General features: G+C 37.9%; 1 protein-coding gene across 2 annotated transcripts in view; it reads left to right on the top strand.

Annotated features, from left to right (window-relative positions):
• The window catches only part of RCAN1 (regulator of calcineurin 1), a 40,146-nt gene extending 25,556 nt beyond the window's left edge, over nt 1–14,590 (top strand). The window contains exons 1-4 of one of the 2 annotated variants that reach the window (XM_072354659.1): nt 5,480–5,783; nt 7,885–8,058; nt 9,006–9,165; nt 11,459–14,438. In XM_072354659.1, the coding sequence (XP_072210760.1) occupies nt 5,697–5,783; nt 7,885–8,058; nt 9,006–9,165; nt 11,459–11,622 (585 nt within the window). In that variant the 5' untranslated portion in view covers nt 5,480–5,696 and the 3' untranslated portion in view covers nt 11,623–14,438. Of the gene's footprint in view, nt 1–5,479; nt 5,784–7,884; nt 8,059–9,005; nt 9,166–11,458 lie in introns of those variants that run through there. The other variant, XM_072354651.1, reaches the window with a different exon arrangement.
• The last annotated feature ends 1,209 nt before the right edge of the window (nt 14,591–15,799 follow it).

Raw genomic sequence — 15,799 nt, 5'->3', positions numbered from 1 at the left:
GGAGACTGCCCCCCACCTGGGCAGGCTGCCCAGGGCCCCATCCAACCTGGCCTTGAGTGCCTCCTCCAGGGATGGGGCACCACAGCTTTTCTGGGCAGCTGTGCCAGCGCCTCACTGCCCTCTGCGGAAAGGATTTCTTTCAACAGCCAACCTAAATTTCGCCTCCTTTAGTTCAAAGCTTATCCCGCTTTTCCTATTAGTTACAATCCATACAAAAATTTGGTCTCCCTTCTGCTTATAAGCTCCCTTCAAGTACTGAAACTTAACATCTTTAAACATGGTCGCTCACTCTTCTGTTGTCTCTTCCATTTAGAAGAAGAAAAGCTTTTCCCAGAACAGCTAAGTCAAAAGCAGAGGTGATGTTACACCCAGACAAGTGGCTTTTAGCCTTGTCTAACTGCAATAAGAATCTACTCTGACATGCCAAATGTGGTACCGATACTTGTGCTGGATTAGTGTTCTGTGACAAGTATTCAAGCATTATTTCTGAGAAGTTGTTTTTTTTTGTTTTTTTTTTTCTGTCTGAAAATACTGTGCAGCAGTTCAGAGTTCTGTAGCCATTTAATACTTTTTTTTCAAGGCTTTCCCGTATGGAGCTTGACATAACTTGTACCGAAGACAAAGGGGTTTTTCCCTTATGTTCTGTACTATACAGTATGATATAGATGCCATAATGGATGCTTAAATCTTGAAGCTGCACAACTTTTTGTCTCTTCTCTTATGCCTGGAAATTGTGACTAAAATGCTTATTCACATATGAAATAGTGAAGGGTCATGTGTTTGCTGTTCCACATTATAAACAAAGTTAATGAGAGGAGTTGATGATGAGTCTTAGCTCCATGCTTCATGCCTCTTTTTCCATTTTGTCACTGAGTGGGTGTTACCTTGACTTAAAGCACTTCACATAGCTCCGTGCAAGTTGGAAAACCAGTCTGTGTACTTGCATTGCTTTGCTCTCTGTGATTTCTTTTCTGTAAATATATTTGCAAATACTTTTTGCAGCTTATAATACTGATTATTTCAAGGTTTTTGAGCATTTCTCTACTAATGCACAACTCAATGTATATACTTACTTGCTTGTAATACCTTTCTGATAATGTCACAAATGAGTAGAACAACGTGTACGGCTTTGTGGGGAAAACTTCAGGTTTTTCTTAATCACAAAGCAGAAGAAACTGCCCGTAATTAGTTGTATTGTAGTCCTTTTCCATGTCTTTCTTATATATTCCATTTGTTTCTGATCTGGATTTGCCTTGTTCAGCTGTGTTAAGGACTGGGTTAGTGCCTGATTGCATAAGTAGGTGTGCGGCCATTTGGTGTTCTGAATTAGACATTACAGTTGTCAGACTCCAGTGTTCAGCCTTGAGTAAGGATTTTGGGGAGGAATATAGACAAGCATGATTGATCTGTCAGTTGTTTTTACTTGATAACAAATACTGTTGTATTTGCAAAAAGAAATCACATGCACTTTTCCTTTTGGTCTTCATGTGTGGAGAATTTTTTTTTAGTGGGAAGTGGGGTTGGTAGATATCTTTTTTTGTTGGTTTTTTTTGCTGTTATTTTTGGTTAGCATAATGAGACTAAGGATGGTACAGATGTCATAAGGCAAGTGACTTAACTCACTGCCCTCACTCCTGGCTTTTTGGGTGGGCCAGCTGACACTTGATGAGCAAGAGAAGCCACAGTAATTTTCCAAACAAAACCATAACAAAAGATAAAGTGAACAACACAAAGCTTCCCCAGAAAAACAACCTATTTCTCAAGTTCTAGGAGCAGGGAAATGAAGGTTTCCTGACCATGGAGAGTGCTACCATTTCCTCCCTGCTCTGTTAGTTTGAAGAGCACGCTTAGAGGGAGCTGAAAAAATCCACTGTTGAGGACGCATCCTCAACAATTGTTTCAGTGGGTCTAATATCTGGAGATCTTTCCTTTTTACCTGAATTCATGTTCAAGCTTTAGATTACTGCTAAGTTCTAGAAAGGAATGTTTATCAGCTTTTCACATTTTGTTGTACACAGATATGCAGCTTTCCTATTTGTAACTTGGCATAGCAATATAGGTGAGGTCTCTGGAACAACTTCTGACCCTTGACTTTTCTGTGTAGGAAGTTGTTTATTGTTTACTGTCTGCTCCTCTTTCTCCTTTCCCAACTACTAGGAAGATGAAACAAGTAAGTATGATTATTCATTCCAGGTAACTGTAGGATGTTTATCCCTGCCCTAAATAAAGGTGAAGGCAAGATAATTAACGTGAAGACAGGAATAGAAACTGTATGTTGATAGCAGAGGATCAGCAAGTATATATAGTGGGAGTACAGGGACTCCAAAAGGAGCAACCGTCAAGGGTAATTGAAGAAGTATGCCAGTGATGAGGGAAAAGCGTGGTCTGCATTCTGATTTATAGTCTGTAAGGTGATTGTTTTGTTCACTTACACAGTTACCAACATATTTCTTTTGATTTTCTTTCTTGGGTTGTTGGCTTTGATGTACATATCAGCAGCAACCAGTCATTTTTGTGACTTGCCTTTTTTCTACTTCTTTGGTCTCATTTCCTTCTCTTTCATGCCTTACCTATTTTATTGCAAGTGGAGATTAAATTATAGAACTAATTATGACATTCAATCATTGTTTTTCCTTTCCCTCAGAAAACAAACCCAAAAACGAGCTGTCAAATTTCTCTGCCTGGAAAGTGCTAGTAATGGAGCATCTGTCAGGACCTATTGAGGTTAAGGAATATTTTAGTGAGTTTCTCCTCTGCAGTTTGTAGAGACAGAGCTCAAATTTGAAGGATTAAGCTCCAAAATCCATACTCTTCAATGGAAAGGTGAACTGTGATGCCAACTGTGCTTGTCACTTCACCTTAATCTTATTTATTTCATTTCTCATCGTTGAGTACAGCAGCATTCTGTAGCACCAGTGAAATATCAAATATTTCATTTGTTACTTGGATGAAGGTGTATATCTTTAAGCAGGTGATCTTACCCGTGTTCTCTTTTCTGTATCATAGTCATGAGGTCAGTAGGGAGTCTCAGAGAACACAAAGCAGCAAGCTCTCTGAAGATGAGGGAGGGGAAAAAAATACTACCCAGATAGCATCAGAATTATAAATCCCCATGCGCTGACAGTCTTGCAGTGTTCTTGTTCCAGGTAATTTATTAGTATGTGGGTTTAGCAAATGTTAAAGAACGTGAGCAACACAGAAGAAACATTGCAACACTGTCAGGGTTTTGTAATGGTGGTTTTGTAACTTGGACTCTTGGCTTTTAGTAGGCTCACAACTTAGTATGCTAGCCCTATTTTAAATTATGAGGTTAGATGTGAAAAAATGGCTGTAGGAAGACTTGTGCCTTACCCTCAGTATCATGTAGATGATCTTGGGTTTAGCAATCTGTTTGCTTGTGGGGTTTTCTTTTTTCTTTTTAATTCTTCATGAGATTTGGACTCAAATATAAGTCTGGAATTACAAAGAGGTGTACATGCCTAGAATCTACCTGTCCTACTTGAAGTTGAGTCCATGATAGGACTTCTTCAGAACTTCAACCACTGAACTGCTAGGAGGCTTTTACACACTTTGCTATAAAGGTCTGCAGTGAGCTTCCTGGAGGCTTCCTTCTGTTGAGCAGCTTTAAAACTCCTATGTTGGTCCAACGAGGCTCTTCCAAAGCAGCATCCTTTCTACCTATCACCCACAAAATACACGCACCTAGGTAGCCTCAGAGTATGCCAAATGACTCTGACTCCACATCAGGTTACACAGGGACCTTTTTTATTTATTTATCAGTAGCAACGACATTCACCTCAGGATGTGGAAAACCTATTTTTGGTTTTCTTGTATGCCCAAATGATTCATGGCCATCTTTTCCAGTTGAGCATCTAGACCACTGGTCTACGGAGTCATGCTTGGTGCTTCCTCTTGCGAAGTCTTTAGGACAGTTGATGACCTAATTCCAGAGCAAGGGCAGGATTCAAGAAATACTCTGCATGATTTTCTGTGTTACCTCAGGTAGTTTACATCTTGGTATGATGGCTCCTTATGAATCTTAACGTATCTGCATTTCTGGGTACAGGTGTGGTGATTTTGGGAACTCAAACCAGTTTTCACTGTATGTGTGCCATGTCCAAATCTCAGAATGGTTGGGTTGCAGGTTAGATACTGCACCCCATCTTATAGTGACCTTTGAGAAAGAGATGTTTATTCTTTTCCTCTTTCTGTCTGTCAGGCAGCCTGTATGTTAGGAGCTCAGGATCCTTGTTGTCTATTACTTTCTTCTAGGATTTGAGTTTAATCTCACTGATGGCATCTATGCTAGATGTTGCATTGTTCTTCTGAACTCCTCTTTCTGGAGCTGAGCTTGTTTTAAACTACAGATTTCTAAGGAAGCCCACTACCTTTCACACAAAGGTATCTTATATGCCAGCTTATATACAGTAGCAGATAATTTGACTGCTAAGCTGGGATTTTGGCCTGTGACACAGTAACCATCTTTAGCTTCAAGCAAGTAAGTAAAGCTTGAGGATGTCAAGAAGGCTATTTGTGTGAATAATTATGCATTATTAAATATGTATGAAATAAGGTCTAAAATTAACAACTGCTTATTGTTTGCAAGTATTTCATGAAAATATATGATTCTGTGATAACCTCATTTTCTAGTCAAATGAACTAAATGCACTTCAAATTTGACTTCATTACAAATGTTGACCTAAATCTACATGGGAAGGTTCCAAACGGTTTGTAAAAGCTTCAGTTTAAATGTAATGAAGTAGTTCAAAATTATAATGATTTTTTTATGTGTGTGTATATATATATATATATAGGTTGTTCTTGCTACTTCTTGTGAAACATTCTGAAGCCAGGATACAAATTCATAAACCATTAAATGTTCAGGAACTTTAGTTTCATAGCTCATTACTGCCATGATGTAGCTCAGGTTGTCTTTTAAAGCCCTGTCAGTAGGTTTCTGATGAAGCTTTTAGTTTAAAAGAAATCATTTTATGGGGCTCAGACTGAGTTGTTATTAAAGTGGGAATGGAAACTAATCCAGCCAGTTGCACAGGCTAAAGCTTCAAAATGAATTCTCATTGTAAAGGGAAAAAGTATTTTCCCAAATGAGCCCCTCCTAATCTCTAAGTTTCAGCCTGTGTTTTTTTTCCAAAATTTACTAAAAGCTACTGACCTGAGGGATTTGTTTTCCATTCCGAAGTCTTGAAATTTTCCTCCTGGCTAATTACAGCTTATTACTCTAGACTTTGGTCCTTTAGCAGTAACATTTTCCATCTTAAGATGGGTTGTCCCATTCCAATGAAGAGCATGTTGTCTGAGTGCTGAATGGAATTACTACCAGTGGAAACTATGCTGCAAGAGGCTTGATAAAGCAGCTGCTGTGCAAACCTCAGCTGCTTTTTCCATCCTCCCGAGCGCTGGTAATTAGCATAGGGAAGCTGACTAATGTGCTGACGTCACTTCTTTCCAGTAGAAGCTTACATTTTGTTCCTGACTGCCTCAAAGCATGCAGGACTTTGTTCAGGAATTCACTGTCACATACAGGATGCTCTGAAACCTTTGCTTTTTTTTTTTTTTTTCCCTCTTCGGAGGGGCTGGACTTGTTTCCCTTATAAACGCTGCCTGCAGAACCAGCAGCTCTCTTAAAAGTAATTGGTTTGTGCTGAACAGCAGGTATCGCTTCAGCAAAGCGCAAAATGCATTTTAGAAATTTTAACTACAGCTTTAGTTCCCTGATTGCCTGCGTGGCAGATAGCGATGTCTTCAATCAAGCTGAGACAAGGGTATGCTTTCTCTTTTGCTTTATTTATATGGACTACCAGAGTGCTCAAGTCTGTAGGTGCTGTTTTTGTAACTAGTTAGAACACAGCTTACCTTGAGAGCTTTTTTTACTTACAAGAAAACATCGCGTTGGTGCTATGGTATGCTTTGATACGAATGAATCTCTCTCTGGAAATTATTAGATCTTAAGCTATGTGGTTTTGAAAAAGATCAGAAGTTTAACTGCAGACACTTCTTGTCTGCATAGTGTATTCTTCACTTTCATGTGCTTTCAGCAATGCTTGTTTTACGATCTTGGGAGTAAGGGTCTTGTAACTTACAGTACATTTCACGCTTTCTCATGTGTTCTTTTCTGTTTGGCATTGTGTATGTTAATCACGTTAGTACTGTTAAGAACTTATCTTGGATCTGTATTTCACTGATTAGAATGAATATAACATGAGTAATACAGTCCTGATACAGTGAATTGTTGACTAAGATACCTCAAGGACAAAAGTAACATTTTGTTCAATGTCCTGCTGCTTGCGTGATATTTATGACCTATTGAATCCCCACGCTTTAAAAAACAAGATTTTGCACAACTCTTGCAGGTTCTCTCTGAGTTTAAGCACTGAATGTGAGCTCTGACGTTGGGTTTTTGCTAACTTGTTTTTTCTTTTTCTTTCAACTCATGAGTAAGGCTTTAGAAATGCAGAGCTAGTTTTCATAGTTCCATCTAGCTGTCTTTCCAGTACAAGAAGCTAATGCATAGAAAGTTTCCCTACAAAGGGTCCTGTAATCAGATCTCATATTGAAGGATCTTAAATATGGCTCAACAAGAAGTAGGACAGCTCTAGTGTAATATATCTTTGGAATGTAGTGGTTATGTATATAGCTGTGATGAGTTTGTGGAACAGAACTCTTTGGAAAGGAAAATGAAAAAAAATCTCAAAGCAATCACTGCCCCCTTATGTAATCTGCTGCTTTTCCTACTAATTCAAAATGAAACAGTAAAATAATAATAATAAGGTAGTGCAGTTGTGTATATTTGCATATTTTAGCTTCATATTCAACTTACAGCAAGCTTTTATGAAGAGAAAATACCAGAAATACCAGCTTGCTCAATCCATCTCCATCGCTGTAACTGGTTGTGTCCTAATGTGCAATGGCAATAGTATGCCAACTTCAAAACATCCTACGCTTCTTCCTTTGATTTGGCATCCTCAAATAAATAAATTCTATATATAAATAGTAAAAATAATCTAAATCAAGTTTGCATAGGTGCCCGAGGAGCACACACATCCAATGCAACAAGGACATGACCAGCTATTGGTCATCTTTAGCCTTTTCATGCAGTTAGGATACCGAAGTCCTGTCAGCTGCAGTTCTGTAGAGGTATGAGATTTTGGTTTAACTCCTGTACCTACAATGCAGTCAGAAGTCAAAATGTGTCAGAGGCCCTTCAGGAGCTCTGTGGTTAGTGCTTAGGTCTTTTTAGAAGACGAAGTAGGAGCCTTTTTAGGATTGAGCTCCAGAAATAGAAGATGCTATTAAATCTGTATTCAGTAATAATATATTTTCTTAACGTTCATTTTTCTAAATGAAAGCAGCGGCTGTTATAAGAAGCGATGTTCATGACCTTTATTATGTCTGCTGAGTCACTGAAGAAAATTACATTTAGTGTGCAAATAGGATTTTTTTTTCCTTTTTTTTTTTTTTTTTTTTTTTTCCTGTTAAGTCTTGTATAGGTTTCCTTGAGAATTGCACACTTAGACAAAGACATGCTTGACAGACTTTTTTCAAGGCCTTTCGATATTAATTTTGTAAGGCAAGCATTTTCTCTTCAATACCTTAACAATACTACTGTTTCTATTATGCTGCTAAATAAGGTGTTTATTGATAATAAGCTCTTTCTTAATAAGGAAGGGGAAAGCTATTATAAAAAGAAGAACTAGAAAAATTAAAAATAAATAGATAATAAGATAAAGATACCTAAGGTGTAACAATGACTCTAATCTTCGGGAGTACTGGTGTGTTCCTTCTAGCAATTGTAATTCGTGTCTGTGTTTCTTCAGAGGAATGCACAGTGTTGCATATTGACTCTTCTTGGTCCTTTCTTTTCAGGCCAAATTTGAATCGCTGTTTAGGACATATGACAGAGATATCACCTTTCAGTATTTTAAGAGCTTCAAAAGAGTACGAATAAATTTCAGTAACCCTTTATCTGCGGCAGATGCAAGAGTCCAGTTGCACAAGACAGAGTTCCTTGGAAAGGAAATAAAACTGTATTTTGCTCAGGTATGTCATTTTGTGATTATCCTTGCAGTGTATTAAAGCATGGCCAAATAGTGGTAAGCTTCCACAGGTCTCCAGTCATGTTAATGAACACTTAATTTTTGGTTTGATTCAATTGTTCCAAAGCTACCTGTAGCATACTCTGCACTTATCTCTCTTTCTTTGTTGCCTTGTTGCCCTTGGGGAAAGAGAGTAGATGATAGTAATCAACATAGTTAAAGATAGAACTCCATTGGGTGGGGGAAGCCAAGTGTATTTGGCAGCAGTACAGACATAATAAAATGCTCAAATAGTATGTAAGGGAATCCAAAGTGTAGAAGCACATGTTAAGGACTCCTACCTGTTGATCTGGCTCTCACTACTGCAGATTGCTTGTACTTCAAGATTGCCTTCAGTGCAGCTTTCTGACTGGCTAGCATCTGCTGCTTAAGATGTGCTAATCTGGGTTCTTTTTGGTAGCTGCTATGTATTTTCCTCCATAAATTTAATGGGAAAATTAACCTATGTGTGTCTGTTTCAGATGTCCCTAGGGACAGTCCTGAAGGAGCCAGTTTATTTATATACCTTCTAGAATTCTCACCACTCTCACTTGTGGTAATAAGTTTCAACACCATTTGCCGTAAAGCCCATATCCAGCTTCCTTCTACTTCAGTATTTTAAGGGCAGATACTTTCTGATGAAAGTTTTGTAAAACTTCATAATGAGAAGACGCAGATGTGCACACTTCATTGCATGTTCCATCAAAGTAAATGGATGTGATGACTTGTCTGTACTTTGTATACTGGGTCCTTCATATAGCTCTTTTCAATACTATTGTTACGTGCTGCCACCTTGAGTGCCTGTTACAGCATAACATCTATCCAAACCGTAAAATTCCTCACTAATAATGAGTTCATTGATAACAGTGGAATAGCTTTGGTCTTTTAATGCTATTATTTATATTTTTTCAGACTTTACACATTGGAAGCTCGCATTTGGCACCACCCAATCCAGACAAGCAGTTTTTGATTTCACCTCCCGCCTCTCCACCTGTTGGTTGGAAGCAAGTAGAAGATGCTACCCCTGTGATTAACTATGACCTTTTATATGCTATCTCCAAGTTAGGGCCAGGTAAGAAGCATTAGAAGCACAAACGTTTGCATTTTAAAATGAATGACTAGATTTTTTTCCAAACGAATTACTGTCTACCAATTACATTGGTAATATCTGAAAAAGGAAGCTATAAACTTCTTACACACACACACACACTAACTCCACAGGATTGTTTTAAGGGTCCGGGCCTCAACAATATGTTGTTTTGAGATTTACAAACAGCATGAATGTTGCTTCAACAATATATGAGCTTGTTCATCCAAATTTTCAAGAAGCAACTTCCTAAAAATAAAGAGGAAGCTGGGTAGTTGCACACCTTCTGCAAATTCTGTCTCAGGTGAGGACAGTAAAACAGCTAAGGGCTGTGTAGTTTTGCATTGGAATTACCTCTTTGCATTCTGAGATAGTTTCTCTCCTATACATACCGCTCTCAGTAGCATGGTGGTTTGAGGTTTACTTACCTATTGGAAGCTTTAAGATTGCTTTCCTCTGGGAAGAAAAATGTTTCCTTTCTACCTTTCCCTGTCCAAGGGACAGGTCTGGGAAAGAACTTCTAGACCCTCTTGCATCAACTTTGCAGTCATAGCTTGTTTGTGTAGTAGCTTGACTGCATGCAGGAGAAATCCACAGTTCCTAATGAAAATAATGTGGCCACAAGGGAATTTTTCTGAACGGTGGAAGTTCATATCCTTGCAACCTGTGGAGAGATAGATATCTATGCTAATCCTGGAATAAAAACTGGGGTGGGTTATTGCCATTCTTTAATAAGCACAACATTCTGATTAATATATGAATTATAATGGCAAGAATGTTTTATAGGAAAAAATATCACAGAAGTAAAGCTGTGAAATACTGCCAAAAAATCATTTGGTTATCCAGAAGCATATAAACAAAGCATGTGAGCCTGCATATAGTTATTTGAAACGATCACTCAAGGGTACTTCTGACATCCTACATTTTGTTCTCATGAAATCTGTTTTTGAAACAGAAATCCCATAAGATGGTGCTCATTGGAATAAAAGTTGTTTTTGATGAAGCGCTTGGAATAAATAAATAACACTACATCTTGCTGCTCTTATTAATGTTCAGAGCTTGCTTGGTGCTTGCTGCTTTCCTTTTAAGTTTTGGCAATACCAGGAAGAAATATATATGTCTTAAATATTTAAATCTTGGAATATTTAAATCTTTTAAAACAACTGGTTGGTTTTTTCCCCTGCAAGTTGTGTTATTAAGATGCCTTACAGTAAGCTCACTGGCAGATCTGCAATCCCTTTCTCTGTGAGGTTTTTCACATGTATTGAGAATGTTAAGCCCCCTAAGGCTCTACCTCTTTTTCTCTATGGAACCGCTCTTCTTGCCTCTTCCCCCTCCTGCAGTCCTCCAGAAAACAGAGCAGAGACCACTTTAGAGCCTTGGCATGCCATAGCCTGCAGTTTATATTATATTATATTATAGCTCTCTCAAACAACTGATCTCTGAAGTGGTCTTAAAGAAAATTGTTTTTCCCACTGGGAGATAATGAGTCTAAAGTAACAAGAAGAAAAAAAATAAGAGTAGCCAATCAGAGAAATGGAGGAAAGAAGTAGTTTGCTCTTTCCCTGATCTAATGTTAAGATTAAAACTATGTAACATCTGTTTAGATGCAATTATTTATCTTGTGGCAAAAACAGATTTCAAATCAGCAGTCGACCCAGTTTATATCATAGTGTACCTACACGCTGGTTGTATTATATCTCATCCTGTACATTGCCTGCTGTCTAGCTCTTGCTCCAGTTATGCCAGAACAGCATCAAAGCACCTCTGTGAGACGTGGGTGAAAGCGCATCCAGCCTCGTTCAGTGCTAAAGCTTTGGGGACTAAGGAAAATTCTGTGGTTTTGTCAGCATTGAGGAAAACTGTCTACATGATACAGTAGATGCTTTGTATGCTTTAAAGCTTTACAGTAAAAAAATAAAACTAAAAGCAAAACCACAACACAAAACAGGCAACACTCCAATTAATCTCGAGACGGCTCATATAGATTGCTTTCTTGAATGCCTATACAGAGATATTTTCTTATATATACTCATATATATATATATATGCAGCTGAGTGCTGTTGCTTTTGAAAACAGAATTTAAACACTTCTGGATGGTAAATGTGGCAGTTAGCAATATAGCTGTCAGCACCATCTAATGCTCTCTGGCATCAATGTATTACGTAGACAGCTAACATTTAAAGAACAAGTCCTTTTTGGTTTTAGTCACGTCTTTCATATCTGATTATAAAATGGATTCTTCTTAACTAGCTTTGTTAATTTTCTACCTTCCAGGAGATAAGTATGAGCTACATGCTGCCACTGACACTACCCCTAGTGTTGTTGTCCACGTATGTGAGAGCGACCAGGAAAACGACGTGGAAGAAGAAATAAAGAAACCCAAACCAAAAATTATTCAAACAAGAAGACCGGATTATACTCCTTCCCATTTAAGCTGAACTGCTATGGGTTTTCAAGGGTTACAAGTAGGCATATTGAAGGGAAACATTTACTGTGGAAACAGCAGGTCACAGGTTTGGTGGTAACAGCAGCAGCTGTAGTAGGAGAAATTCCAATGTAAGTTTGCTCTGAAAAAGTTAAGGAACTTTCATCCTTATTTTTAATGCTGCAGGTTGATAGATACGGTGAGTGTGTTCCCAGGTCTCTGGGAACAAGTGATAGACAGAAGATGACATTTTGAGTCCTAATAAGACAAACTTTGGGTTCCTTTTGGGGGGGTACTGTAGGCTTTTCCATTATAAGGCAACTGGGGGAAGATTTCTTTGTTCTATCTCTCATAAATCCTCAAACTAATAGGCTAGTCGTTGTGTGGTGTACATAGCGATAACAGAGGTGGTTTTAAAGATAAAATATTTGGAATTGTAAATCTTTTTCATATAATAGATTTTGTGCATGTGTATTCTTGGTCTTCTAAAGTAACTTTGCATTATTTTCTATAGTTTCTCACACGCTTTTGGAGATCTGGGAAATTGTTTCAAGTATTTATTATCTCAGCATCCCGGATTTACTACTAGATGTGTACATACATATATATTTATATTTGTTTGTATGGGCACTCATCTTTCAGCAGGCATACAGTTTATTTGGCACCCTACCTTGGTGCTATCTTACTTGTGCTTTTAAGATCTGACTCTTTTAACTGCCTATGTAGGACTTTTGTCAGGCAAAGCTGTAGGGAAAAAAAGAAGTGCAATAGTTGATTTAGAATTATTTAAGTTAACATAATTTATGTCTTCAATAACAATTCTTCAGTGACTTTGACCTCCTCATTTGGACAAAAGAAAAGTATTCTGAAACGTATAAACCAAGCTCATGTCGCGTGTTCACAGCAGTGTACGTTTTCAGTGAGAAGAATGAGAACAGAGAGAGAATGAGAACAACGTTATTCCGTCGGCAGGTCTGCGCTGCTGAAACAGGGATATAACAGGGACTGAAAAATAGCACGCAGTGTGTAGAACAGCAAAGAGAGATGGAGTGCCTTTTCCTCATTCATTCCTGATGTGAGCTGTTTCTACAAGCTGCACACTCATATCTTTTTCTACTGGCTTTGTATGTCCATAAGTATATACTTTCTTAGCTCCGCTTCTAAAATAAGCCGGTAGTTAGAAATGCTTAACGCCAAGGAATGATGCATACTTAAGTACTGGGTATACGTGGGAAAAGCTTTAGGGGTTGTTTTATTTTTTAATATTTAGTGTTTAAAAACTGTGGCTCATGACATACAAGTTTGGCAAAAGATGGCAGAAGTGTATTTTCATATTTGTTTTTTTTAATGGGAATCTTTGCTTTGATGCAAGTCTATTTTTATTTTTATTTTTTAAGAGATAGTAGCTGCTCTCTGTGGGAAAATATCACTGAATGTTTTTAGAAGGGGAATGTCTGGAGCTTTTCAATGTGTTTCTAGAAGTCAAAGCTGTTTGGTTCCGTGTTGGTTCACTTTTGCCACACTTGATCTGAGGATGACTTTTGTAGCTGGATTTCATGTAAAGAAATCAATTCAGTGCCATTTGAAGCAAACGTAGACTTAAACATCCAGGCTCACGCCTTGATTTTTAAACAAAATAATAGCAAAGCAAGTCGTGTAACAAAGCCATTCCAAGCTGAGGTGCAGTGTGTAAGGTGGTCTATTGAAGGCCTGTCATTATACTAAGCAAAACAGAGATTGATATCCTGTGACCAAAGAGAACAGGAATATTTCAAAGGTCATTCAGGTATGACCTTGTTCTGTTTGTTTCAGTTTACGGGGCATACCAAACGCTGACGGTCGGTGTCTATCTTGGTCCTAATTAAGTGGCATTCTCTCCAAGTTAAGGTGCTTAAGGTTATTTGCCTTATTAATATGTAACAATCAGCTAAATAAGTCTACTGCTTTTTTAACACCCTAAAATAAGTAAAATGGAGAGAAATCCTGTTAGTTTGCCACCGCTGTCTCTAAGCCTTTTCAAGATTTGTTTTTCCATGTTTCTCAAATTGCTACTGGACTTCAGCGTTTTACTTCATACATCTTGAAACTGTTGAAATACGCCTGTGTGGTCCCTTTTCTGCCTGTCCATGATTACCAGTCAAAGCATTAGTTTTGCATTAGTCGCTTAGTTTCTGTTCTGCTTCCTGGCAATCCAAACCAAGCAGTGCTAATACTCGATTATAAAAATAAAGAATGTTAAAGAAATACCAGTATGATCTTCCCCCTTTATTACCCTCATATCTGCCTAATAAAGGTGGACACTGGAAACCATGGATGGAAGACTTGGGATGGCTGCAGAGTGTTCTCCTTCTGATGGTTATTGTAAGCAAAGATGGTGAGACAGTAATCTGCCTGTCTTTTCTGGTGGTTGTATATCTTGGCGTGTGTCACCTTCTGTTATCATTACTACAATATATTGTGCGCCCTGTTTTTTCTAGAAAAACAAAAACAAAAACCAAGCAAAAAACTGTTTAAATGAATGTTTAATTGGTATTTTATACGATTGTATAGTATGGGGCATATTTAAATTAAAATATTTTGTTGTCTTCTTGTAACACTGTGGTATTTGTACATGCAACTCTTCAAAGATTTTGCACTGCAATCTGAACTTCAGGCTTCTGAACGCTACTGGTTTGGATAAGTAAGAATTGATTAAGAATATCGTTCCAGGTCACATCCTTATCAACTTAATACATTTGTGCATAGAGAAAGAATTCCCAACCTTCTGCTTTAAGGGACTTGCATGATCTTAATGCAAATATGAGAATTTACTAATAAATGAAATTGTCCAAAATATTTCAGTTAAAAACTGACTGTTCTGTGTCAGAAGCTGATGTGCTTCTTAATAACAGTACCAGCACTTTACCGTTCTGTTATATCTTTACTCGTGTTTTTTTTTCCTACTGCATGAATAATTCTATTTTTAAAGCTCTCTGAGTATGAAAATGTCAGCGTTTCTATGACTTTATCCGGTAATCCAGTGTGGTGAGTTGCAAAGCATGTGCAAAAGTGCTTTGAAAGTTTCACTCCTTAGGATGGGAGAAATCCTCTCATGCATAAAGAAGTTATTGCTATTAATACCCATCATTCTTCTCAGCACTTATGAATGAGTAGTATTGATATCTGTAATAAACTGCCCCATAAACAGAAGCTATTTGAAACAGCAAAGTTTTGCTGCTCATCAATAGCAGGCCCACCCAAGGGAATCCCTGTGTAGAGTAACCAGAATAAGTTGATCCTTACATGACCTAATAAGTTGCTCCACAGTTTCAAACAGTAGCAGTTTCAGCTGTTTTTCACACAGAATGCCTCATTTCTTTTTTTTTTCTATGTATTGTTCACAGTTTCACTACTGGCATTCTGCTGTCTCAAGTCCTGGAAGATCTCAGCTGTTGTCATCTTGCAGGACTTATTGTCAGCTTAGCGATACACGTTGCCATCACTGGGTTACGCGCGTGTGCACGCATTACTACATTAATAACCTTATTGAGGGGAATTCAACAGTATACAAGCCTAAAGTTTGTTTCTAATCAGGGCATTGTTGCTGCTCTGGAAAACAAGTGTAGTAACTTTGATATTTGAAATACTGGACAAGTATATTAGTTGTTCTTATGTAGCCCAGACTTGTCAAGGGTGGGGAAGCAACTCTCTCATGCCATTTTAACACTTACAGCATGGATTTTGCTCTAAGCATCATCACCTGCCTAGTCAAGTTCAGTGTTGTCACACTAGAAAGAATGCCTTTGGGAAGACAAGATCTTTAACTTGAGATTGTGATTTGTACCTATGAAGCTTGCTTTTTTGTTGTGATACGTCCCAAATCCTCTCCCATTTCCAAGCATGAAGTGATAGCAAGGGATAGACTTGTAGGCATGAACCAAGTTCAGAAATTCACTCCTTAGATTTAGCTATTGCACTACCTCTATCATCTCTGCTTTTATTCTGGAATATGTCCAACACATTCCAGAAGCATTTTACATAAAAATTATACCTACCGAGCATCTTTAATAATTCATGTTTGGATGTCTACAAACAAGAATACACAGCAACTGGTAATATACAAGCAATAATAGTGAAGATAAGACACACTAAAGGCACCCCCAGGATACTGTACTCTACTTTAGTAAAGCAAGACCAAAAAACGGTGGCTC

This window comes from Excalfactoria chinensis, chromosome 1 (genome assembly GCF_039878825.1).
Source record: "Excalfactoria chinensis isolate bCotChi1 chromosome 1, bCotChi1.hap2, whole genome shotgun sequence".
NCBI lineage: Eukaryota > Metazoa > Chordata > Aves > Galliformes > Phasianidae > Excalfactoria > Excalfactoria chinensis.
Note: the sequence above shows the minus strand (reverse complement) of the source record. Positions and strands in the feature narration are given on the sequence as shown.